Raw genomic sequence first — 24,561 nt, 5'->3', positions numbered from 1 at the left:
CAACACAGGTCCACTCATACCTGACGCGAATATGTTTTATACTCTATCAATTTGGATACAATGAACTAGCAATTTCAATTGGTCATCAGAGTTACATCACTCTCCCTCCTCACTTAATTCTGCTCATCAAATACACAGTCACACACCTTTTCGTGTTTATTCCTCAAATCAATCCAAAAAAAATTCCCAGAAATCCTCATAAATTCATTCCTCAAATCAACCCAGAAAAATTTCCCAGAAATCCTCATAAATTCATTCTTCTCTATTTTATCCATGGCAAACGCCTGGAAAAGAGAAAGATCTCTAAAACTTCTATCGCCAAATTCATTCCTCCTTCTCCTTTCTCTCTCGTTCCTCCTTCTTCTCCTCTTCTTCCTCGCTTCCAAACCCTCAAATCTCACTACCAATCCAACCCCAGATGTCAAACTTTCTCTTTCGTCGTTCACCTCGAAAATCCCACCTTATAATTGCTTCAAATCTCCGCAATCTCACCCTGTAATTGCAAACATCGTTGAAGGTGTTAAATACCCTTTTCTTTACTCAGTCTCTGATCTTGGAAATTTGCCTGAAAAACCCCATAAAAATATCCAGAGAATTCTTAAGAATAAACCCTTTAAAAAGCCTGATATTTCTGCTACTGTTCAAGAGGTTTTGGGTAAATTTCAGTCTGAGGGTAAAAATGGGATCTTTGTTGATGTTGGTGCTAATGTGGGTATGGCTAGTTTTGCTGCTGCTGTGATGGGTTTTCGGGTTTTGGCGTTTGAGCCTGTTTTTGAGAATTTACAGAGGATTTGTGATGGGATTTATTTTAATCGAGTTGGGGATTTTGTTACTGTTTTTGAAGCTGCTGCATCTGATCATTTCGGTAGCATTACTTTCCATAAGGTAATTTTTTATTTATTCAATTTTTTTTTAAAGGTTTCATGATTTAATTTGTGGGTTTTATGAATTTGGGATTTTATACATGTTAAATTTGAAGAATTTGGTGTATGTTTGTTCAAATTGATGGTATGTAGTTGCGGGTTTTTCAATATGATGTTAAGAATTCATTAGAAATTGGACATTGTGGTGCATTGGATTGACTTTGGTGATTTCAAACTTCAATGATCATCACATGTTGAAAATTAATGTAGTGTATAATTTTGGTGTATGGTGATTGAATTTGACATGACAGTCTGTGACTTAGCTTTATCTAAATTTGGTGGCGCTTCATTTTTTTATGACATGAAAGAGGTGATTGATGAATCAAAATTTCAATGATGCTCGGATTTTTTGATGTACATGGAACTGTAGAGTATGTTCTTGCCCTGTAGAATGTTACATTCTAGCAAGAGCAATTTGCTATATCCTGTGAGTGATTGATTAAACATGAAGGTTCTAGCAAGAGCAATTTGCTATATCCTGTGAGTGATTGATTAAACATGAAGGTGCACATATTTGGATTCTAATTTGTGTTATAGACTGTTAGAGTGTAATTTTGTTGTGTAATGTAGAATTGATTCCTCTGAGAATGCTCGAAAATTTTCAACTCGGGTAGGACATAAGATGGTTGCTGAGTTAGATATCTGATTATTAGGAAGGAGTTACCAGATATGTCAAAAGACTAGAGTACATGCCTTTAAACTGACAGGGATTGAAACATCAGGTCTTCATTTGTTTGGAACAGCTTCATTTATTGATATGTAAATCCTCTCTCAAAAACTTTCTAGTGTGCTGCGAATCAATATATTGCCCTCAATGGCCTGAGTTTTTTGCTGCACCAACCAAACATACTAGTATAAGTCAAAATCCAAGAGCTTGTTCAGTTTCACTGTTATACATTATGTTGCTTGACCCTCTGGGTTATGAAAGATAATGAAGCCACAAGTATTTATAGCAATTTTCCAGTGTTTCCTAATCACTGTATACAATTATGTATTCTTGATCCTTATATTGATATTCCTTGTGATTGACAGTTAGTTGGCCGGTTAGATAATAGTGCTGTTTCTGCTGCTGGTGCGAAGTTGGCATTCAAATCAAATGAAGAGATAGCGGTTGAAGTAAAGACCATTCCTCTTGATGAAGTTATCCCAGACTCTGAGCCTGTGCTGCTGCTAAAAATTGATGTACAGGGTTGGGAATATCATGTCTTGAAGGGTGCCAAAAAGCTGCTCTCAAGAAAAGGAGCTGAAGCCCCTTATCTGATATATGAGGAAGATGAACGCTTGTTGCAAGCAAGCAACACAACGGCCAAAGAAATCCGGGCCTTTCTTGAGACTGTTGGTTATGATCAGTGCACAATGCATGGTACTGATGCTCACTGTACCAAGAAGAAATGAGGTATTACTGAAATTTCTTGCCAGAAAGGCAGAAATATTGGAGTCCAGTCTACTCTAGTGAGAAACTTGTAACACTGTAATAGAATCACTACAGTAGACTCAGAACAAACACATGAAGTGAGAACTGTGAGACAGCAGAGGAACTTTATGTTGATGACCAGATAACTTATTAGCTGACTGATATTGTGGCGGTTTCTCTGTTGAGGGTCAGCCAAGGCGGGATTATTTATAGTTGTGGGAATTTGTTGTCTGCATTTTACACGATCAACTACATGATCTAAGAAGAGCTGGAGGTTGAAACTTGAAAGCGGACCTAGGTAGCTAAAAAAGCGTGGATTATAACCTTCAATGTAATTTTTTGACCTTTTTTTGCCGGGAAATAAAAATTGCTGAGATGTTTTCCATGGTACCTAATACCCTCACAGAGTCCAATTGGTTCGGTGGAACCAACCAATATGCCCTTAAACGGTCAATTTACCCGTTTGCAACTTGCACAGATTTTATAAAATCAATCCTACCACGAACGTTTATAACAACATATAATGATCATATATGGTTTCAAACGGCATAATATGACCCCTTGATGTATCCCTCAGGGTCTCAAGGCTTTTCGCCACAGGCCCCTAAACCTCAAAATTTTCTAAAAAAACGTGGATATATAGTCTTTAATTTTGTAATTTTTTTACCTATTTCGCCCGGAAATAAAAATTACCAAGATGTTTACCATTGTCCCTAATACCCTCTGAGAGTCCAATTGGGTCGGTGGAACCATCCAATATGTCGTGAAATGGTCAGTTTACTCGTTTGCAACTTGCACCGATTTCGTAATCTCGAGCCTACCACGAATGTTTATGACAACATATAATGATCATATATGGTTTCAAACGGCATTATATGACCCCGAGATGTATCTCATAACATTACATTTTAGTAGCTTTTTGTTGCTTTTCGCTACAGGGCCCAAAACCCCAAAATTTCCTCAATAAGTTTGGATTGTAGCCTTCAATTTTGTAATTTTTTGACCTTTTTTCACCCGAAAATAAAAATTGCCGAGATGTTTACCATAGTCCCTAACACCCTCCATATGTCCAATTGGGTCAGTGGAACCATCTAATATGCCCTTAAACAGTCATTTTACCTGTTCACAACTGTATTGATTTCGTAAACTCAAGCCTACCACGTACGTTTATGACAACATATAATGATCATATATGGTTTCAAATGACATTATATGACCTCGAGATATATCCCCTAGGGTACGGTCTCAACACTTTTTGCCATCGGGCTCCAAAACCTCAAAATTTCCTCAAAAAGTGTGGATTATAGCTAGAGCTGACAAAAACTGACCTGACCCGAGAACCCGACCTTAATGGACAAAGATTTGAACCCAGCCTATACTCGAAAAATGGGTTGAAAGTGTGAAACTAGTGACTTATAACCTGACTTGAACCTGACCTGATCTTAACCGAAAACCCATTTGATCCCACTTTATGACCTTAACCCGAACCTGCCCTGACCTGATAGTAACTGTCAACCGATTTAATCCAACCCGAAAACAATCCGAACCTTAACTAGTACCCTACCCAATTAAAACATGAACCCGAGTCATGGAAGGATTAATAAAATTTTATATACCTTTTATTCAGCTTATATACTGGTATAATTTTATATACCTTTTGTTCAGCTTATATAACTTTTGTTCTCTATTACTCGTATGTAGGTTTAATAAAATCCTGATGATGCTTGATTAATTATGGAAAGCGTAATTATATAGTTAAACTTGGCCACATCGATATTTATTAGAATTGAACTTGAATCAGAACCCAACTCAACACTAACCCGAACTCGAATGTACCATCTTGTTAACCCATCCAAACCCGACTCAACACAACCCGAACCTAAAATTGAACCCGATCTGATTTTAAATCGAATTGAACCCGACCTATATCTGAAAAGGTGAACGAACTGTTGTAACTTGAATTGAAATTGACCCGACCTAAACCTGACCTGAAGTTAGATTGACCCGACATAACCTGATCCTGATTTAACGCGAGACTTAATTTGCCCGACCCAAACCCGACTCGAATACCCGAATTAACATCTCTAAATACAAGTACGATTTTGTGGTACCTTTATTAAAGGGTTACAATTTTTTTTTAAAGAATATTAAAGGGTTACATATACCACAAAAACTAGCTTTAAATAACTGAAATTGATGGTTTATTTTTTTTTTCCCCAAATATCTTATCTTTTCATTAAAAAACACTTTATTTATTAAAAACCATACAAATTTTTCAAAAAATTGTGAATGAGTTAAATTTCAAACACTTAAAAACTAAATTTTGAGATGATTTAGAAGTTCTTTATGATTTTCTTCTAAGAATGATTATTTTTATTTAAAGAAAATATAAGAGTATTGATAGTATTAGTAACAAAATAAACAAGAGTATATAACCAAATTAAACAAAAAAATGTTGCATGCAGTGCATGTAGCATGTAACATTAATCAATGTACCACATTACAATATGTTTACAAGCATAGTAAATATATACACTATATTCCTACAAAATCCGTCTTTCTTTCGTTAGTATGAATATGGATAAACAGTTTCCATTTATTTCCAAAACGGATTGAAATTGTTATCAATCTCGTATCATACAACTGTTACAACATGGGCAAAATATTTATCGACCGAATTACAAAACATATCTCCTTTATGAAATTAGATTTATTGTGCGATTAAAATAAAATATGTTGTATCATGAAAGAAGCATAAAAAGGATTTTTATGAAATATGTGTGTGAAATATTTTTTTTATGTATCTCCGATCGCACGAATTTCACATTTTTAATCTTTTTTGAATTTTAATTAAAATTTTCAATAATGTAAAGCTATGCAACATTTTTTGTTAGTGACTCAATAACATGAAATGACTATATGTATATATATAACTTGATATTCTTGATTGCCAATAATCTAATTCTATCATTTGCTTCATTTATAATAAAAAAAAATTACATTTGCTAGCAATAACCTTATTAATGTACTAATGGTAATTCTTCGATAAATTCTGAATTTACAATAAAGAAATACCAAAGCAAGCAGATCAATTTTTTCTCTCAAATATTGAGTCGGTGCCTAGGGTTTACCCTTGTTCTTGAAGTTGTTTTTTTTTTTTCCTTAATTTGGTGTTACTTTCTACTTGGTTCTTTAACTGATTTGTTCCAAGCAGCCATTTCTTTCGCCCAATCAAGCTTTCGTAGTGCACAAGGCTTTGTTCTTCAAGTTGAGCCCACTTTCTAGCAAGCTCAATTACTTGGCATCCCTCAAGTGCCTTTGTGTCTCATTTCCTTAGAGGTTTAATTCCTTTGGGGATTTTACTATTATTCGAAGAATCTAGTTTCCTTTTCTATTCACAAATATTCTCTGTTCTGTTCCACCTCTAAACTTCTTCCCCTCTTTATTGCTGTCCTTGTTGTCTCGTTCATAATGGCAAATAGGAATTATTGGACGGTGTATCTAATGGGGGTGTATCTAACTGAGCCACTTGAGAATTATATTTACTAATATCGATTGGAACAAAGAGGTAATTGGTCGTTTCTTTGGGCCCAATCCTCCTAGCCGCACGATTGTTCAACAGATGATCGATACGCAGTGGCTCACACGAGGTAATATTGTTGTTCATCGTACTGGTTGTTTTTTTTTTGCATGCACTAATTTAGCGGACGTAGAGGCCTTACTTGAACAACACACCTTCGTCTTAGATGGTAGAATTTGCAATGTTCGAAGGTGTAATCGTTACACTGTGCCTGCTTCAGCTAATTTTGATTTCACTAGGTTGTGGATTAGAGTATATGGACTTCCTCTAGGGTTTCTCGATCCTGAATGGGCTGTAAAAACCTTAGAACTTGTAGAGTTGGAGGAGACTCTTGATTATGATGGAGATGGCTTGCCGGAGGAGCCGGAGTTCCGAGGTCAGGTTATGGTTGACCTCTAATTCCGGGGGAATTCGGTCCAATATGGATTTTTTTAGGTATGAGGGAGTGTTTAGGTTTTGCAAGAAATGTGGTTGTGTTGGTCATTTCAAAGAATTTTGCAACCACTCGGATTATGTGGCTTCTCGGCGCATTCATGCTCGGATGGAGGCCTTTGAGGCTCAAGGAAGGACTGTTCTGTATGATCCAAATAATCATAATTTCTATTCGAATATGGTGGAGGGGTCACAAGAGAATTTCAATACTCGAAATACTAGAGTCAATCTTATTGTTCTTGCGCAGGACTTTGAGTATAATGATGATAGTTCAGGTGATTCGGGTAATAATGATAATGATGGGGCTGATGATAATGATGATATGGATAATGAAAATAATGATGAAGGTGATGATGATGTTAATGATGACGATGATGAACCACCTGATTTTAATCAAGATGATACTGATGATTCTAATAGTCATTCGGATAATTTGCCGAATGCTCATGTAGATGGTGCAACTCCTACTGGGATTGATCATGATGATAATGATAATATTGAGCCGGATTTTATCCCTATTAATGGGGTGTATCAAAATGGATATTTGTCTCACCCAAACGTGGCTGCTCGCTCTTCTTCTTCGTCTGGTTCTGCTTCAACTCAGGGGACTAAATCTCGTTCCTCATCTGAATCTGATCCTACTACTCCTCAATCGTATCATAATCCGCATTCCACAAGGTTTATGCTTGAGAATATGATGGCAGGTGACCCATATGCGCCATTTCTTGCTGCTCGGTCTTCCTCGGGCTATGTTGCTGCTCCATATTCTGCTACTTCTGCTCATGCTGGAGCTCCAACTACAGCAGCGAGACAGGAGAGCTACTTTGCTGCTCCTTTACACTCTAATTCATCGGGGGCATGGGATTCTAGCTTGCTATATGATGCTGCTCCTTCTGGGATTAATGTGGCAGCTCCTTCTTCGTCACATAGCTCTGATTATAAGTCGGCTTCTGATCAGGGGAGTGATAAGTTCGCCGAGGTTCGTTCTCAATTTACTTTTGGTAGGGGGTTTAGAATTTCAGCAGCCCTTGAGGAAAGCTTCCTAACGGACAGCTCAGACTCGGAGGAATTTACTTTGCCTTCTATTATAACCGCTGCTGCAGATGATGATACACCTCAAATGCTCGAAAAGCTGTCCTTAGAAGATAAATCAGATGCTCACTATCAGGGTGCTGCTACACCTCATGCTCCTATGCGTCCAATACATTCTAAGTGTGATGCTAAGCCACAAAAAAGGAGTTCTCGTGACCCTTTTCATCGATAACGCCCCTATGATCAGGATCCTTTCTTTGGTTATCATGGTTCAACGTGGTCTCAGAAACGTCGAAAAATAAGGTCTCTTAATGTGCAAGCTAAGGGTGGGTTTACCTTGCCTGCTAATGAATCGAGAAAACCTGTTGCTAAGTCTCTCTCAGATGCTTCTACTGCACAACACTTGGGGTTCGCGGCTACTAATCTGCCTCAGCCGGGGGATACTCCAATGGGATGCTCTTCCAACCATTTCGTGGCCTTGTCAGGTGGTAAAAGAAAGGTAGAAGAGGCTACCTTTTCTTCTTCTCGCAAGTCACAAAAAATTTCAGCCTATGGGTTTGCGTCTATGGCCTTTCATGATGGTGCAAGTGCTTCTTCTGCTCACTTCTCGTCTTCTTTCTTGGACAACCTTGGTAAGGTAGCTGGCCTTTCACAGCTCCCCAAGGTTTTATTAAGATCACATCATGGAATTGCCGGGGACTAAATGACCTTAATTCGCCTAAGCTTCCTTATGTGTTTTGGTTGTTACGCTCCTATGCTCCTACATTTTTGTTTTTGTGTGAAACTAAAGTCTCAGTCTCAGTTGTGAATAGCTTTCTTAGTTTTATTAGTCCTATTTCGGTTTTTGGGGTTGATTCCGTAGGTACTAGAGGTGGGTTAGTGGTTTTTGGTTATGGCTCGGAGGAAGTCTCTTGTATTTTTTGTTGTTCAAACGTTGTACTTTGTAATATAAAGCTTACTAATGGAAATAGTAAATGTGTGATGTTTGTTTATGGTGCTCCTGTTCTTGAAGATAGACCTCAAGTTTGGGGTTTGATTTTTGGATTTACTTGCTATTGCTCCAAATTGCTTGATTATAGGAGATATTATTCAAATTGAGCATCATTATGATAGGTTGGGTGGGTCAAATGTCATTAAGGGTTGGGATTCCTTTATTGATTTTAGAATTCAGTCTAGTTTACTTGCTACCGCTTTCAAGGGCCCCCCCTATACCTGGACGAATAATAGGGATGACGATCAGCTAATTTTACAGCGTCTGGATCGGGCCTACATGACCTCTGATTGGTTCCATAATTTTCCTGATAGCCGTATACTCAATCAACCGATTCTTATCTCTGATCATGCTGCTATTTGTTTTGACGACTCCCAGTTTCACGGACACTCAAACCGTCCATATCAATTGGACAATTGGTGTCTCAACTTTCAGGAAATACATACCTTTGTTCTCTCTACTTGGCAAAGGAATATTTCCGGATCACCTATGTTCATTCTCTCAAAGAATCTGGAACATGTAAAATCATTAGTCAGGAATTGGTGTCTCAATAATAAGAAATTCTGGGGTGTTGATTGGAAATTTTTTACGAAGAACCTTTCTGAGGAGGGCGAGTCTCTTCACTCGGTTACTGATGCCTCTTTCTATCTGAATAATATAATTTCGTCAAAGGACACTATCTTGGTGCAGCTTCATTTCTGGAGACAGCGGTGCAAGAAGAACTGGATACTGAAAGGCGATTGCCCGTCTAAGCTTCTGTTCTCAAAGGTCAAAAGTCGTCAGAAAAAAAAATGTGATTACCTCATTGTTTGATGATCAGGGAGTGCTCCAACATGGTCAGGCTGATGTCCAGCGTGTTGTTGTGCAGTCTCTGAAAAAAACCTTCAAGACTGATAGTTTGCCTCCTTATGACCCGGAAATTGATATCGTCCTTCGTGAATTAGATCTTCCTCGATTTAATTCTTCTCAACTCGCTAATTTGGAACGTCCGTTCTCTGCTTCTGAGATCCGAGCTGCAATGTTTTCCTTAGGAGACTGTAAGTCTTCGGGGCTCGATGGAACTACAGTCGAGTTCTTCAAAACTCACTGGGATGTTGTGGGTGCTTTGGTTGTTTCAGGTATTCAAAGTTTTTTCCAGACAGGGTACCTACTGAAAGAGTGGAATCAATCTCTCCTTGTTATGATTCCTAAGATTGGTACCCCAACAGAGATGGGCCATTTGCGACCAATTAGTCTTTGCAACACAGTGTACAAATGCGCTTCTAAGTGCTTGGTGGCCTTTGTTCAAGGACGTGTTATGACGGATAATATTTTGTTGAGCCATGAATTAATGGAGAAAATCAATTGTTCAAAATCTAGAACTAATTGGCTTGCGTCAATCAAAATTGATATGAGCAAACCTTATGATAGAGTTCACTGGAGTTTTCTTTTGCAGGTCTTAAAAGCCTATGGGTTTCCGGATCGATGGCTCCAGATGATCCAACAATGCCTCGCCACGGTTTCTTATAAATCCTTGATCAATGGAACTACTTCAGACCCCTTTAAACCACAATGCAATCTTCGTCAGGGTGATCCCATTTCTCCTTATCTTTTTCTTTTCTGCATGGATATTTTCTCTCGTATGTTGCACCTAGGTCAGGATATGAAACTTTTCCAAGGAATTAAGCTTTCTAGGTCAAGCCCTTCCATCTCGCATTTATTCTTCGCGGATGATGCGCTCATCTTTTTTCGGTCAACATCTGATTCCTGTACTAATATCATGCACATCATTTAACGATTTACGAAGATTTCTGGAGAGGAGATAAACTTGTCTAAGTCCTTGATTAAGTTTAGCCCGAATGTTAGTGCCACCTCTCAAGCTGGTTTCAAATCGATATTCCAAATGAAGCTTGTTCAGGTGTTTGATCATCATCTGGGGGCTCCGATTGACTTTGTGGGAAAAAAGAAAGACCACTTCCAATTCATTATTGACAAAATCATTGCAAGGATTAATTGTTTAAATACTATCCGGATGTCTCAATTGCAAAAGTTAATTTTCATTAACTCTATCCTTGTAGCAATGGCCTCCCATGTACTCGCTTGCTATGAGTTACCTGTCTCGATTACTGGGAAAATAGATTCCTTGCTGATGTGTTTCTTCTAGGCACATTCGGAAACTAAGGGTATGCACTGGGTTAATAAGGATACTATGCATCTTCCTTGCGGCTTGGGTGGCCTGGGCATTCGCTGTCTATCTTCCTTAAACAAGGTGTTGCTTATGAAACAGGTTTGGAGACTTTTTTCAAACCCACAGCTGCTAGTGTCTAAAGTTTTCAGTGCACGTACGACCTTTTTGTCCACCAATCCCCACTCCGGACGTTCTTTTTCTGGTCGTCATTCGTATGGCCTTCGGGGGTTACTCAGAGCGGATACTCTTTTGAAACAGGGCTGCAATTTGAAGATTGGTAATGGCACCACCACCCTTGCTGATTCGGCCAAGTGGGTCAATGGCTGCGTTCCGGAGTTCAAACCCGGAATTCCTTTGTCGAGCTCTGTTGTGAAGACGGTTAGTTTTTTTATCCATCCTCAGACAGGGATGTGGGATACTACTAAGGTAGTTGACTGGTTTGTTCCTACGCCCGCCTCTACAATCCTCGCAATGGAGGAACCTGATACGACTAAGGAAGACTTTAGGTTCTGGGCGACCACCCCATCTGGAAGCTACTCGGTGAAAACAGGTTATGCAATGCTCCAATTGCAACTTTCTCCTGTTTCCACTCCATCTAGTACTGATTCCTTCTGGAAAGTACTATGGTCTCTCCAGTTACAACCTAAATGGAAGCTTTTTATGGAAATTGCTACATCACGCTCTTGCAGTTAAGGTACAGCTCCAGCACAGAGGTGTTCCAATTCAAGATGTATTTTGTGACCTCAGTCGTTCCGAACCAGAGTACTTGCAACATCTTTTCAGAATGTGCACTACTGCACGATTAGTTTGGAGGGGTGGATGCCTTGGTATCCGCTCAGAATTTAATGGAGACCTTTCTTTATCAGATTGGATCCAAGATTATATCGACTTTTTATTAGTCTGGATGGGCCTTATAGTACTCGCTTAGGTACCTTTGTCGGTACGCTTTGGAGTTTGTGGCTATGTCGGAATTCCAGAATCTTTAAGGATTCGTCTGCATCTCGCCCGTTTGATTCTCAGTTCGCAGAGGTAATGGAATCACATTCCATTTTTGTCGCTTCGGATGCCTTTGCAAGTTCGCCAAATGATGTGGGGGGTGATGGTGGCTCCCCTTATCTGCCTGGGTTTTACGTTGCTCAGCTTGGAATGAATTCTCAGGAGAGTGCTCTTCTCTCCATGCAAATAGATGGGTCTTGGTTCAAAGACTCTCAAAATGCCGGTATGGGATGGTGCTTGGATAATGATGACCCGTTGGATGATCGGATCATTGGTGGAAGTAACTTTGGGGTATGTTCTTCGGCTTTACATGCGGAGGCTCTGTCATGCTTGTATGGGTTACAATGGGCTATGGATAGTGGGTTTCATTCCATCGCGGTGTTTACAGACTCATGTAATCTGGTTTCCCTCCTACGGGGGGATGGCCATGGTAATATAGCTTATATCTGGCTCATCCGCAAGATTCAGCGTCTTGGCTCAACTTTCCAATTTTGTAGTATTTACAAGGCTGATCGTCAGCGCGTTCAAAGAGCTCATCTTATAGCAGGAGAAGCAGCGGTTAACTTTATTAGCTTTAGTATTAATATGTAGTATGTTTGTATCCCTTATCAAAAAAAAAAAAAAAAAAAAAAGATAATTCTTTGATCCATGTCCTGTAGTGTGGTTTTACATTTTGTGTAATGCCAACTTATACATCATATATGATCAGAACCAGGTTCTTGAGTTTAGATCCATTTTAATTTATGGGTTATGATAGTTTTGTTTCTGAAGTTTTTTACCGAAAGATTCCTTTTACATTAAGCATATCGAGTTTGGAAGAATAATAGAATCATGTAATTAGATTATTCTCGAGTTTAGGCAGTAAGTAATGGAATATGTTTGAAGGTAATCCAAAGAAAGATAAATGACACATTCTAGAGAGAGGTGCTAACTCCTAACATTAACGGGTTTGAAGGGTTTCTGAATGGGTAGAAGAAAACGATATAAACCCAGAGTTGATGATGCCGAAACTCCAAATTCTGAAACACGGGAAGCTAGGAACTGCTGAAGGTAAGACCATCCAAAATGCTTATCAGCAAATAAACTGAGAGAATTATTGATTACATTTACGAGAAAAATAACTTTAAATCTTTGCAACTGAAACATCGTATATTCGTATTTAAAAGTGGTCTATACATCAGTTCTTCCACCTTGTGGGACGTTTAGGAACAATAGATACAGTCATACAGAGTTATTATTTGCAAAGCGCTTTGAGATGCTCTCAAGTGACATTCAGAAAATTGTGTAACAGTGTACATGAATAAATTTCTTGTCATATATCAGTACTCAATTTCTGTGGTTATGCCATTCTACTTAATTACTCATAACGTTAACTCACAAACTGAACTCGATTATTCATGTTGATTTTGGGCCACTGGTTTTTGAGGGACCTGCTCGCTCTACCATGACATCATAGAGTTGTTTTCCGTTCTGTTCATCAGAAGGAAAAAAAAAAAAAAGAAATTACATATCAACATTTACATCTAAATTTCATCTGCACAAAGGAGAATTTCTCATTTATTATGACTTGGACAAAAGGGATTCCTGGGATGAAAATGCAAAGATAACATATGCAGAAAAACTGAAAACAAGATCTTCCTGTCACTTTTCTTACTTCAGCACACACTTTTTTTCTTATCAGTCAATAGTGAAAAACCAAGTGAAATTGGAGATTGTTACTTACAAATATTATAGGGAAGAAGTGAATTTGCCCTTCAGGCTTGGTTTGTGTTTCTTTGAAGTACACCAAGATAGGGAAATTAGGCCACCAGAACTCCCAATTTACGAATGAGGAGTACCTGCAACATGTCTCAGTGGTTAACTTGTCAGCTATTGATTTCATTGATTGTTAGTGTAGATGTACATACTTCCAACGATTCTTTCCGCCCACAAACACATTTTCTCCAGACTCTTGAAGCTCAGAACCCACTTTCACCTCCTACAATCAGGAAAAAGTAGAATATTGATGTTTAGTGCACTGTGAAAGAGGAAGGAGAGAACCACAATATTTTGAGGAGCTAAGCGCAGACTAACCAGAGCTTCATCATCAAAGACAAATCTAACCCTTGTAGCCTGGAATTCGAGGAATTGAACACGGTTAACTGCTGAAGTTAATGTTATAAATTGCAATACAATCTTTCAGCAGAAGAAAAATATTTGATATACTAGGCTTCCGAACTAAACTGACACACTAGGAAGAAATCGATGATTAACAGTGCCTTCATATTCACCTATGAAAGGTGATAATCCTTATAATACCTGAACTAGGAGGAGTAAACCAAGAAGACCAACTGGTACTGCTGCGACTAGATTGTCTGTATAAACTAAAGCACCTGTTGCACCTGTTACCATATAAGAATCAAAAGCAAAGAAACTCAGAAAACAAATTATGGCAGGCAGAAAATACATGTATAAGTGGTTAGCTAGCAAATGTTCTCGTTGTCTCAATCAAAACAGAAAGAACATATTATAACAAGAAATTATAATGCTCCAAATAATATATGCTTCAAAATGTACTAAGGGAAAGGTTTTTATGCTACTATAATAGTATCAAATGTACAAGTACTTAGTACATACATAGGAGCACAGACAAAGCAATACATCAATGGAATGCAAGGAAAATGCAGAATTACCCACCAAGTAGAACGATAGGGATCCGATAATCTGGTTCCGGTACCACAGTTTCCCTCTTGGTCTTGGCTTTCACTTTCCTTCCAAACTGCAAAAATTTCACCTCACTTTCATTACTTGGCTGATTTTTGTATAAGCACAAATTCTTCTATATACCAATCAAGCTATCCTGTAGCAACTCTCATATTTCATTCCTATAAGGCTAGAAATTGATGCTATTAGTATGGCCTAAATGAAGCACCCCTCAACTTCCATCGTAAAACCAATTGGCAATAGGAGGAGTCGCCCACTAAACTTATACAGGTCGAATTGAATAAAATAATGCATCACAATAATACATCAACATGAAAAGACAATATATTCTGTACCAATGAACTAATGGAGATACTCTTATTTTTGTAGCTCTGATTAATTCCTTTGTGAACAAGACTTGGTTGCCTAACCAATTCCCCAAAAATTGAGCTATTGAACTTACATATAGCTCTTCCACTTACTTCTTTATCTGCATAAAACAACACATAATCAAACCCCCATATTAAACTGTCAAAATGCTGTCAAAAGATTTCCAGTTTTGTTGTCATTCCAAATTGTCAATTGGGACATGAAATTAAGCAAAAAATAATGTTTTTTTTTTACCCATAATTCCAAATTTTGATTACATAAAAACATGTACAGAGTTAAACAAAGATGACATTTTTAAAGATGGGGTCAACTAAATGAACAGCATAATACAACTATAGAACAGAAATTAAAATTTTTAAATAATAACAATGAAGAAATTCTGTATTATAAACAGAAAAGAAGGGAAAATGACATACTCTGAGAAGGTTGGAAAAGTGGAGTGGCCAAGAAGAGAGCACTGGCCATTTTCTCTCTTCTTTGGCTTGTGATGAAACTGAGGTTTACACTCTTTGATTTTTGTGCCCAAAATATAATGGAAGGTTGCTGTTTTCCTGATAAAAAACAGTTAGCTTGAAAGATAGGAATTTACAAATTTGCCCTCAGTGTTACTTCATAATATCAACAAAGCAAGCTTAAATCTTGCAGATTACTGATGTTTGATGAACACTACTATGGTAAAACTCCATAAACACCCAGGTAACTTACCTCATTACCTGAGGTAAGGCTCTTTGTTTGTAAAATAAATTGAATTTTCTGGTAATTTGTCTTAAAGTTGAGCTGTCCATTTCTTGACCAATTGTCTATTTTCAAAATACACCGTGTTCGATTTTGTGAATTATAATCTTCTAATATTACCCTCGGAGAACAGTTTCAGACTTAACGAGCTGAGATTAGACAATTACAAAACCTTGGATGCTAAGTTGGTGATTGAAATTACCTCTTGATGAGGTTAGACCTTAGACATTGAGGTGCTTCTCGTTCTTGTAAATTACTATAGAACCTCGATGTGTCAAGTTTATAACTGGAATTGAACCACGCCTTATTCTTATAGTCTTGACTACTAATGTAACATAATTGTAAATAATCACGTATTTTCACCAGACTCATTCTTGAGACTTTACATATCTATTGAAAGGTCTACTATGATTTTAAACAAATTTGCATGACCTTAGAAGATACCCATCACGTTTACTTCATCTTCGGCAAAAATATTCTTGAAATTGGTATGAAAGCGTGAATTTTAGATTACAACTTTTTACTCATTTGAGTTTGAGCAAGGAATAAATGAGGTCGTGGTGTTTTCCACGGATCCATAAGATCTCGAAGGGCTGGAGGACCACTTATGTGATTAGAACCATCCACACCTTAAAAAAAATATCAATTTAGTTATTTATATACATACTTTCTTTCATTAACTCAAGCCCACCACGGGCTTTTATGTGATTGATTGTGGTCATAATCGGTTCCAAAAATCATTATATGACCTAGATGCCTCCCTTACTACCTTACCAATGTTACCATGTAATATGTATCACTTGAGTTTTTGATTAACAGTCCAATTTTATGAATAATAGCATTTTAATTTTGCCTTCAGAGAACATTTTCGAACCCAATGAGGCTAAGCATCAAGGTGCTTCCCTAATCCCAACACCTTATTATAGAACCTCATGATACTAAATTAGTGAGTGCAACCACCCCCTCTTGCAACTTTCGACTATCATGAGAACATAATTTCGAAACAGCCACGTATTCGAACCAATCTCATTTATGAGACTTTATAGACCTATTAATAGGCCTATTGTGGTTCAAACACAAAAATGTATGCCCTTGAGAGACCCTCCATACATTCACTTTATTTTATTTTTTTTAAAATTCCAAAATCGATCCAAAAGCATGCATGGATTATAACCTTTAATTCTAGATAATTTTATACTATTTCAGGCCTAATAAGGAAAGAGGTTGGGGTGCTTCCCATAATCCCCAAGAGGCCTTGATAGATTATTTGGGTGGTTGAAATTGTCCAATTTGCCTTTAAACTATCACTTTAATCGATTACGTATGCGCCTACATTATTTAACACTGTGACGTCTCTCTGCCATCATTTGAGATTTCTACACAAGGTTTCAAAATCCTTAAAAATGGTCTGATTTCGTAATCCAAATGTTTTTAGAGTTGACAAGATAATAAGGTTAGACATATCGAGGTACTTTTTTCAGAAACTTATTATAGAATCCCAAGGTGACAAATTGATAATTGGAACCATCTCTTACAACTTTTGACTACCAATGTAACAAAAATTTAGAAACAACCACATTTTTTCACCAACCTTATTCTCGAAACTTTGTACAATTGTACATCTATTGAAAGGCTTGGGGGACACTGGGCACCCAAGACTACATTCGATCACTAGTCTCTTACCATTGATGAAGGATTTTCATCATCACTCAAGTTTGAAATTATAATTTCTCAGTTAATCTAAAAAATACAAGTTTGAATATGGAGTTACATTAACCTATACCATCATTTATTATCCATAACTTTAAGTCTTACTACATAATAATATCTAACTTTTTTTTTTTTAGAAAATACTACAAGTATCTAAGCATCTATTATTCCCTTGAAAAGGAAATTTGAGAAAGGCAAGTAGGCAACAAAAAAAAAAAAAAAAAAAAAAAAAGGTGAATATCTAGATATTTGAGGTGATCTTGAAATTCAGATACCACCTTACCTTATCTTAGCTCCTTTATTTTCCCTTGCAACCACCAAACTACTCTACACTCAACACACTCTCTTCCTCTTCCTCTTCCTCTTTTTCTTTCTCTCTCTACAATTCAATGGCGCAATCTCTATGTTTCACTCCCTTAACTGCTGTTAGCAGCACACCAACTAAACCAGGTTCATAATTCATCTATCAAATTTATTAAAATTGCTGAATTTGGTCATAAAGTTGAGTACTTTTTATTAACATTTCCTTTTGTCACTGTTGTTGCAGGGGTTTTGATTGGCAATTCTAGTATTGTAACGTTTGTTAAAGGACAACCCCATTTGGGTACTGAGAGATTTCAGTCTCTTGAGGTTAAGGTGAGATACCCTCTTCAATAATTTTGGATGTTCACTTCATTTTCAGTCATGGGTCAATTTGAGTACTAGGCATATGGCAAAATCGTGTATATAACGGGTGTATTATATACAACATGCTCTATTACTCGTGTCACTTAAAAGTTAAGTGTTGCAACGGAGTGACTTATGTGTGATTAATTAGATATAACGGGTGTATTGTATCCAACATGTTAATTTCACCTAGGATTGAATTGTATGTGATTTGGGTGACATAACTTGTATGCAATATACTAGGTATTTGTGTATTGTGGGATTGCCTAAGATTATTCTTTGACATTTGTTGTGTATTAAGTTAAAACTAATGTGTTTACAGTATATTAGTTGTTTGATTAAGACCTTCATTATATATGTAAGTTTTGCTAATTGTGGAATTGGCTATGAAATTAGCTCTAATTTGGATGAAGAGAATGCCAACCGCAAATCCAATGAACAAGAAAACTTCAATTTTGTTTAAAGATTATCTTTTTCCTTAATTTGGGAATTTGAAGCAGCCTTTATCTAATCATATCCAAAAATCTTGTTAAAATGTGTTAATTATTGCACAATACTCTAAGATGAAGCCATTTATAATGAAAGTCACTTTATGAAATTAATCTACTAATATTTCACTTTTGCCTTATGTTCTGTTCTTTCATTCATCCAAATGAATGTCTTTACTCCTAGAAAAGCTAGGCAGTCTTGACTCTTGAGAATCGTATGTATGTTGAGCTTGTAAAGATTGGTAGATCTTAGTTTCTTTTTCGCCTCATAAATACTCCTTCTGTAATTATATGCTTAGTTTTTCACAGTGTTAACCAATATTTTCTGGGTTGAACAGGCAGCAGATCAAAAGTCTTACAGAGGCAGTGCAGGTACCAAGGTGAATAGCATAGTGTGTGCTGCATGTGATGGAAATGGTATGTTGAACATATTTTTACTAACCGGACTTATTTTGCTCGTTTGTGATCATATCTTCAAATTTCGGCTGTGTGTAGCATCCACTCCTTTGTGAATTGTGATTATCATTTGGTATAGATTAGGAGCTAAAATCTCTGAATTCCTTGCACCAACCCATCTCGAAATTTATTCTTTTTGTTTTTTGGCCGGAGAAAAGATAGAAACAAGGCTTAGACTCCCTTCCTGGCAATAGTAGCATCTACACTAGGAAGTCTTTTACAGGAACACAAGACTTGTATTATCCACCCATTGTTTTAGGTTCTGTTCTAAAAATTGGCTATGACCTGTTTGCTACAAGGGAATGTTAATGATCCCTTAGGAACGGAGACATTATAGGCAGTCAAATCCGGAAATCTGTGTTGCTCTAGTCCTGAACTGATAGAGGATATAAAGTATAAGTTCATTTGGGGGGAAAAAGGCTGATAAACCATTGCTCATTGTGATGTTTTAATATTTTTGGACAGATATCAAAACTACAGCGTTTTTGTTCCCTGCTTCTATTCAATGCATGTCCTTTGAAAATACGATGAAATGATGGGACTAATAACCTTCTAACATCAATTATTTTCTTTAAACTGCTAGGTGCCAAGGTATGTTCACAGTGTGAAGGAGCTGGTGTGAACTCCCAAGATCATTTTAATGGACAGTTTAAGGCCGGTGCATTATGCTGGCTTTGCAGGTATGCTATCAACCCATATTACAATATGTAGACATGTTTATGCATTGAAGTACTTACCAATACATTTTACCCAAAAACTTGAGCAAATCTTTCCTCGTTTTCAGAGGTAAAAAGGAGATTCTGTGTGGAGACTGCAATGGAGCTGGCTTCATCGGTGGATTCATGAGTACCTTCGATGAAGGAGGTCTTTGAAAGGATTAAGCCTACACATTTGAAGCAGGGGTATAGAATCACTACAGATCCCTAGATAATAGTATTTTCATCGTATATCATTTGATAGTTGCTTGATGTTTTTCTTTACTAAGCTAGTATTCCGTTGTAACTCTGTATGTTGTAGCAATGTACAACAGTTTTGCAAATTGTTATCGTGTTATTGATTAATGATTTTTCACTAAGCTAGTATTGCGCTTTAATGCAAAGTACAAATGTTTAGCTTGTTAATAATGCAAGAAGATTAAAGTTCATTTGATCATTGATCATAAACGTTACTTGGTTTTGTTTTTTTTTTTTTTTTTTTCGGAAATAAGGGGGCAAAAAAATAATAAAACTTTTACGCGTCAGGTAGGGGTCGAACCTACGACTTTCTGCTTAGGAAACAGACGCTCTATCCACTGAGCTACAGACGCTGATGTTGATTAAACAATCAAATGAAAGTAAAAAAAATTTAAATAAAAATAAAAGAAAAGGAAAAAAAACAAAATTTTATATCGCGTCAGGTAGGGGTCGAACCTACGACCGACCTTCTGCTTAGGAAACAGACGCTATTGATATTAGTAAAGACCAACTGAAAAATAGCAAGCCAAAATATGGAAATCTATGCATATCATTTAATCCAATGAAGGTAATCCTCAATGTTAAGTTGTTAACTAACCTTTGGAATTGTACAATCATTGAAAGGCCATTTTTCATGAGTTTTGAGGAAGTTCGCGAGTCACCGTGTTATTTAGTGAAGGAGTACATTGTACGTACATGATATAGTACTGCTACATAACTTACCAGTATCTCATTCTTTATAGTCAGTGGTGATATTTGTCACCTTCAAATTTACATCAACATTGTCAATGTGTAGTTTAAGATAGCGGATCAAGTTTTCATTTTGAGCTATGATTTGTCGTCAAATAGTAGCATCCTCGTGTTTCAATTGGTATCCGAAAAGGTTCGAAATTGCTAGATGTTTGAGTCTAGTAAATTTAGTCCACATATTGTTTGGTTCAGTGAGGATTAGCCAAGCTAATTTTGCTACACTTGGTAGATATTAACACATAGAGTACCGATTATACATGTCCAACAAGTACAAAATACATAAGCTCCAAAAATACCCTTCTCCAAGACAGATCTTAGAATTATTTACAAAGTTTTATAGCAGCAAAGTAGACATATATAGAAAGAACAAGGTGTCAAAATCTAGGGTAGAACCACTTGTAACCTAGTAGGGTGAAAGGAAAAAATAAATACAAAGCACAAACCACATTATCCTATTTTGTGGTTTAATTACTAGCAGCGTAAGGCAATAAAAGAACGCCCTTCTGCTCTAATACTCAATTCTAAAGTTTCAAAACAAGCACCATTCGAGCACGAAAAACAGCAGGGCTATGATCATGATAAGGGTGCTTAACTGAGGTTTATTATACCCTCGAGAGGATGATCCTGCAGTTACCAAGAATAATAGTGGATTAGTGGGTCAGATCATGTAAAACTATAGCTCAAATTATGGTGACTGTAAGCTAAGCTGAATGTGGGATTACTGGATTCATGAAGGACATAAAAAACGAGCATAACCAAACCTCATTGGCCTGGCTCATGTTATCCGAGTGCCTTGATTTTCGAAGCATCAAATGTTTAAGCACTCAGCCAAGAGGTTTGGCTGTACTCTCTTCTGAAGACCTATACTCTGATGTTATCAAATCAGAACATATATATTCATGGAAAATGACTGAAATGTGGTAGCTAATGTGCTTCATTATGAGGCATTCCTGAATCCAGTAACTGAAATCTGTTGGCTGTCTCATGGGGGTGGGATCATAACCAATGTTCCTCTTACTTTATACAGAAATTTACTTATCTATCTAACAAGCTAAGAGAGAAAAGGGGAAAGAGGATTCTCTTTTCTCTCGCTATTCAATAATTTGACCCGAAATTTCCTTGGAAAGGAAGGTGAGAGCATAAAAATAATTGAGAAATAAAATGATAAGAATGCTCTCTTCCTTAAACCCTTCCATTTCAATGAGGTAGTAGGGACAAGATAGTAGGGAAGGAAATGGTAAGATGCTCTCCTTGCTCCTATTTGGATATTTTGCCCAGTTAAAGACAGGTGAAACCTAAATCTCAAGTGATAACATGATACGAGGGATCAGAAACATGGGCCACTGTCTTTGTCGCCTCTCTACTCTCCTCTTCCTTAATGCTCAATTTTCTCTATATGCAAACAATAGCTTCTCGAGGAATTTGAAGTTTGGGTCTTTCCGCAGAGGCCAGCCATGCCAATTCAAAGGCTTTCTTTGTGGGGCACCATAGTTCATTCTAACAACAAATAGTGCTAAGTAACCACACGTTGAACTTCAGAGACCAATCTTTACAACCTACCTCTTGACTAACTAGAAACAGAATTTTTGAAACCTTAGCAGTGCAAGTTGATGAGACAAGATTTACTTTTTTTTTTCGCACTCCAGAAGAAAAGAGATGATAACACCAAAACACTAGGGAGAAGAATAATTTCTCATGCAATCCCTACACATAATCTTTAGTCCAATTAAATACCTCACAGTTCACAAGAATAAGACCATAATGAATCCGTATAACAGCACAGATAACAATAGATGTTTATTGGCAATACTAAAAGATATGGTCTAAAGCAAAGCAGAATACAGAAGCTATCAATTACTGTAACAAAGATCAGATAAGAAGCTTAAAAAAGAAGCTAAGTTGGACATCACATATCACAGGAAAAGTAATCCAAATAAATTTAGCATGAACCAACACCATTTAGCACGAGTATATACAAGAAAACTACAAGTCATCTAACAAAGTCAGTATAAGCTTATGTTGGTAGAGTCGACATAGAGATAAGAAGTCCGTGGCATCAGTACCTCAAATTATGCTAGCTAGGCATAATACAGAAAAGTCACTGATCAATATGTAAACAAACAAATAAAACACAAAACAAATCCAAGATGAAATCTCAATCTGAGCATATCACAATATATAAAATCTTAAGAGCAGCATTATGTTCACTGATCAAAGGTGCAGAATAATAATCTCAAATACACTACTGTCAAAAAACATAATAGTACTAGAAAGATAATTAAGCAAGATTTTCGTATTATTGTATATCATGACAGCTCAATTACTCATCATCTCTGGATCTACATTAACGAAGAGGCAGACGCACCATTGCAATAGTTGAACCCGAACCAAACATCGTTTGGTATCCATGTGTTGTATTTGAAAGTCACAGTCCTTATATAAGGGCTGGAAATTTGCACATTCTGTACCTTCCAGCCATCACGTCCCCTCCGGTATAGGTACACATAGCATACATCATATGTACATGGTCCGCTTACATCATATGTATCCGTGGAGCACGCCTCGAAAGCACGAGCCGATGGATTATCAATCCTCGGCACATACACCTATTAGTTTACCAGAATGTACCAATCAGTAATACATATAACATACCCTCTAACCACATTTCAATGTTCTTTCATAGGTTTATCTGATTTCCTCAGTTTTCATCTTATTCTACTTATCTGCTCCAAATTTTCTCATATTTAAGGTATTCCTTATTCATTCATCATTGATCAATCATAATAAAATCTGCAAAATACCCACTAAACAAAATCTGATTTTCTCCTCTTTCCAATTGCAGGACATCAATCTGATTTATTACCAAATACCAATCACTAATTAAGTCAACAACTAAAAGGGAAAAACCCCATCATCCCTAATTTGACTTTGCAATTTTGCATAATTAGGTGGGTATTTAATCCAGAAAACAAATAAAAATCAACAATTTATCATAAAAATTGAACAAATGTAACCTCAAAAAATTGGAGTAAAATACCTGATTTCCATAAGCATCACCAAAAGAAAGACTAATTTGATCTCTAGTGTATGATACAGAACTGCAGCTTGTTGTAATTCGAACTCTAAATGTGCATGTTGAAGCAGTAGTCTAAAATTTAGATAATAAAGAACAATCAAATAATTAATCACAAAATTAATGCACCCAAAAAAGCTAGAATCTTGTAAAAGTGATTAGATCATACTTTAATAAAAAAAAAAAAAATGAAAAGATAAATATAATTAAAGATGGTAATTAATCACCTGATTAGGCTTAATCCTGATAGAAAAAAGAGGGAGTGTTGATTCAGTAGAAGGAATTGGTGATGATGATGAAGCGTGGATGGAGATGATGGAAAAAATGGCCAAGAAAATGTGAAGTCTGACCATTTTTTCAAAGAAAAAAAAAAGGAATATACTTTTTTTTTGCAAAATTTTCAGGAAATTTGTGGGAGAAAATTGGGATTTTAATGTGAATTAAAAGCAGGAAGACAGTTCTTATTTATACAGAAACATAACAGATGTTAGCAGTCAGCTTCAGCTACACGTTTTTGTAATAAATCCCACATAAATCCTGAGTCAAGTACCATTTTTTTTTTTTTTTTTTACTAATCAAGTTTTGAAGGGGTGAATAATTATATAACTACAAAAAATTCAAAAAAAAAAAAAAAAATGGCATATACTTGTATTCTTTGTAAGATCTTTTAAAATGACTAAATGTCTAATGATCAAACTTTTCATAAGTCATAGGGAGTTGGTTGTAATCATTGATATAATAGACAATTTTATTCAGGAAAATGTTATACATAAGGCTACATATAAGCATTAAATTTTCACTTGAAAATCATAAAAACTTAAAAAATATGAACACTAATTACACTGATTTACATGTGTTTTGTCATGAATTCTTAATTTTATATCATTTTCAAGAATGTATTTAATGCTTATATATAGCCCTTAGGGCTAAATATAACATTACCTTTTTATTCATTATAATTCGAAGTAATCACGTGAATTTTCCAGAGTATTATTTTTGTAATACGGAGTACTCTCTCCGTCCCTAAATTACATTCATGTTTCTAATATTTATTCCTCACATAATAGAGAAAAATAAGAATATAATACTTGAATTTTATTACGAGTTATTCACAAGCGTATCG

The 24,561-nt window shown here is 36.5% G+C and overlaps 4 protein-coding genes and 1 non-coding gene across 5 annotated transcripts; 2 read left to right on the top strand and 3 right to left on the bottom strand.

Annotated features, from left to right (window-relative positions):
• LOC110725644 lies at window positions 1-2,729 on the top strand. Its single transcript, XM_021905119.1, has 2 exons — window positions 1-885; window positions 1,956-2,729. Exons 1-2 carry the CDS (start codon window positions 274-276, stop codon window positions 2,316-2,318), a joined length of 975 nt encoding a protein of 324 aa, XP_021760811.1. The 5' UTR covers window positions 1-273; the 3' UTR covers window positions 2,319-2,729.
• Window positions 2,730-12,657: 9,928 nt separating this feature from the next.
• Window positions 12,658-15,155, bottom strand: LOC110725643. Its single transcript, XM_021905118.1, has 8 exons — window positions 15,024-15,155; window positions 14,574-14,707; window positions 14,212-14,293; window positions 13,834-13,916; window positions 13,609-13,647; window positions 13,443-13,513; window positions 13,259-13,373; window positions 12,658-13,005 (listed from the first exon to the last, which is right to left on the bottom strand). The coding sequence occupies exons 1-8, from the start codon at window positions 15,070-15,072 to the stop codon at window positions 12,931-12,933; spliced, it is 648 nt and encodes a 215-aa protein (XP_021760810.1). The 5' UTR covers window positions 15,073-15,155; the 3' UTR covers window positions 12,658-12,930.
• Window positions 15,156-17,332: 2,177 nt separating this feature from the next.
• LOC110725642 (chaperone protein DnaJ-like) lies at window positions 17,333-19,780 on the top strand. The gene is made up of 5 exons (XM_021905117.1): window positions 17,333-17,502; window positions 17,600-17,688; window positions 18,545-18,623; window positions 19,246-19,342; window positions 19,447-19,780. The coding sequence occupies exons 1-5, from the start codon at window positions 17,442-17,444 to the stop codon at window positions 19,532-19,534; spliced, it is 414 nt and encodes a 137-aa protein (XP_021760809.1). The 5' UTR covers window positions 17,333-17,441; the 3' UTR covers window positions 19,535-19,780.
• A 115-nt stretch (window positions 19,781-19,895) lies between these two features.
• Window positions 19,896-19,968, bottom strand: TRNAR-CCU. The gene has a single exon. It is a non-coding gene; the product is annotated as a tRNA-Arg (tRNA).
• A 612-nt stretch (window positions 19,969-20,580) lies between these two features.
• LOC110725641 (embryo-specific protein ATS3A-like) lies at window positions 20,581-23,976 on the bottom strand. The gene is made up of 4 exons (XM_021905116.1): window positions 23,666-23,976; window positions 23,403-23,513; window positions 22,731-22,971; window positions 20,581-20,989 (listed from the first exon to the last, which is right to left on the bottom strand). The coding sequence occupies exons 1-4, from the start codon at window positions 23,789-23,791 to the stop codon at window positions 20,895-20,897; spliced, it is 573 nt and encodes a 190-aa protein (XP_021760808.1). The 5' UTR covers window positions 23,792-23,976; the 3' UTR covers window positions 20,581-20,894.
• Between the last annotated feature and the right edge of the window lie 585 nt (window positions 23,977-24,561).

The sequence above is a fragment of the Chenopodium quinoa genome, unplaced genomic scaffold (genome assembly GCF_001683475.1).
Source record: "Chenopodium quinoa cultivar QQ74 unplaced genomic scaffold, ASM168347v1, whole genome shotgun sequence".
NCBI lineage: Eukaryota > Viridiplantae > Streptophyta > Magnoliopsida > Caryophyllales > Amaranthaceae > Chenopodium > Chenopodium quinoa.
Note: the sequence above shows the minus strand (reverse complement) of the source record. Positions and strands in the feature narration are given on the sequence as shown.

Coding starts and splice junctions, on each gene's coding strand:
- LOC110725644 (XM_021905119.1), top strand. CDS start 274: ATGGCAAACGCCTGGAAAAGAGAAAGATCTCTAAAACTTCTATCGCCA. Junction 886..1,955: donor GTAGCATTACTTTCCATAAG/GTAATTTTTTAT, acceptor TGTGATTGACAG/TTAGTTGGCCGGTTAGATAA.
- LOC110725643 (XM_021905118.1), bottom strand. CDS start 15,072: ATGGCCAGTGCTCTCTTCTTGGCCACTCCACTTTTCCAACCTTCTCAG. Junction 14,708..15,023: donor ACTTTTCCAACCTTCTCAGA/GTATGTCATTTT, acceptor TGTTTTATGCAG/ATAAAGAAGTAAGTGGAAGA. Junction 13,514..13,608: donor TCTTTGATGATGAAGCTCTG/GTTAGTCTGCGC, acceptor TCCTGATTGTAG/GAGGTGAAAGTGGGTTCTGA.
- LOC110725642 (XM_021905117.1), top strand. CDS start 17,442: ATGGCGCAATCTCTATGTTTCACTCCCTTAACTGCTGTTAGCAGCACA. Junction 17,503..17,599: donor CAGCACACCAACTAAACCAG/GTTCATAATTCA, acceptor CTGTTGTTGCAG/GGGTTTTGATTGGCAATTCT. Junction 18,624..19,245: donor TGCTGCATGTGATGGAAATG/GTATGTTGAACA, acceptor TTAAACTGCTAG/GTGCCAAGGTATGTTCACAG.
- LOC110725641 (XM_021905116.1), bottom strand. CDS start 23,791: ATGGTCAGACTTCACATTTTCTTGGCCATTTTTTCCATCATCTCCATC. Junction 23,514..23,665: donor TCAGGATTAAGCCTAATCAG/GTGATTAATTAC, acceptor TCTAAATTTTAG/ACTACTGCTTCAACATGCAC. Junction 20,990..22,730: donor CGGGTTCAACTATTGCAATG/GTGCGTCTGCCT, acceptor TGGTAACTGCAG/GATCATCCTCTCGAGGGTAT.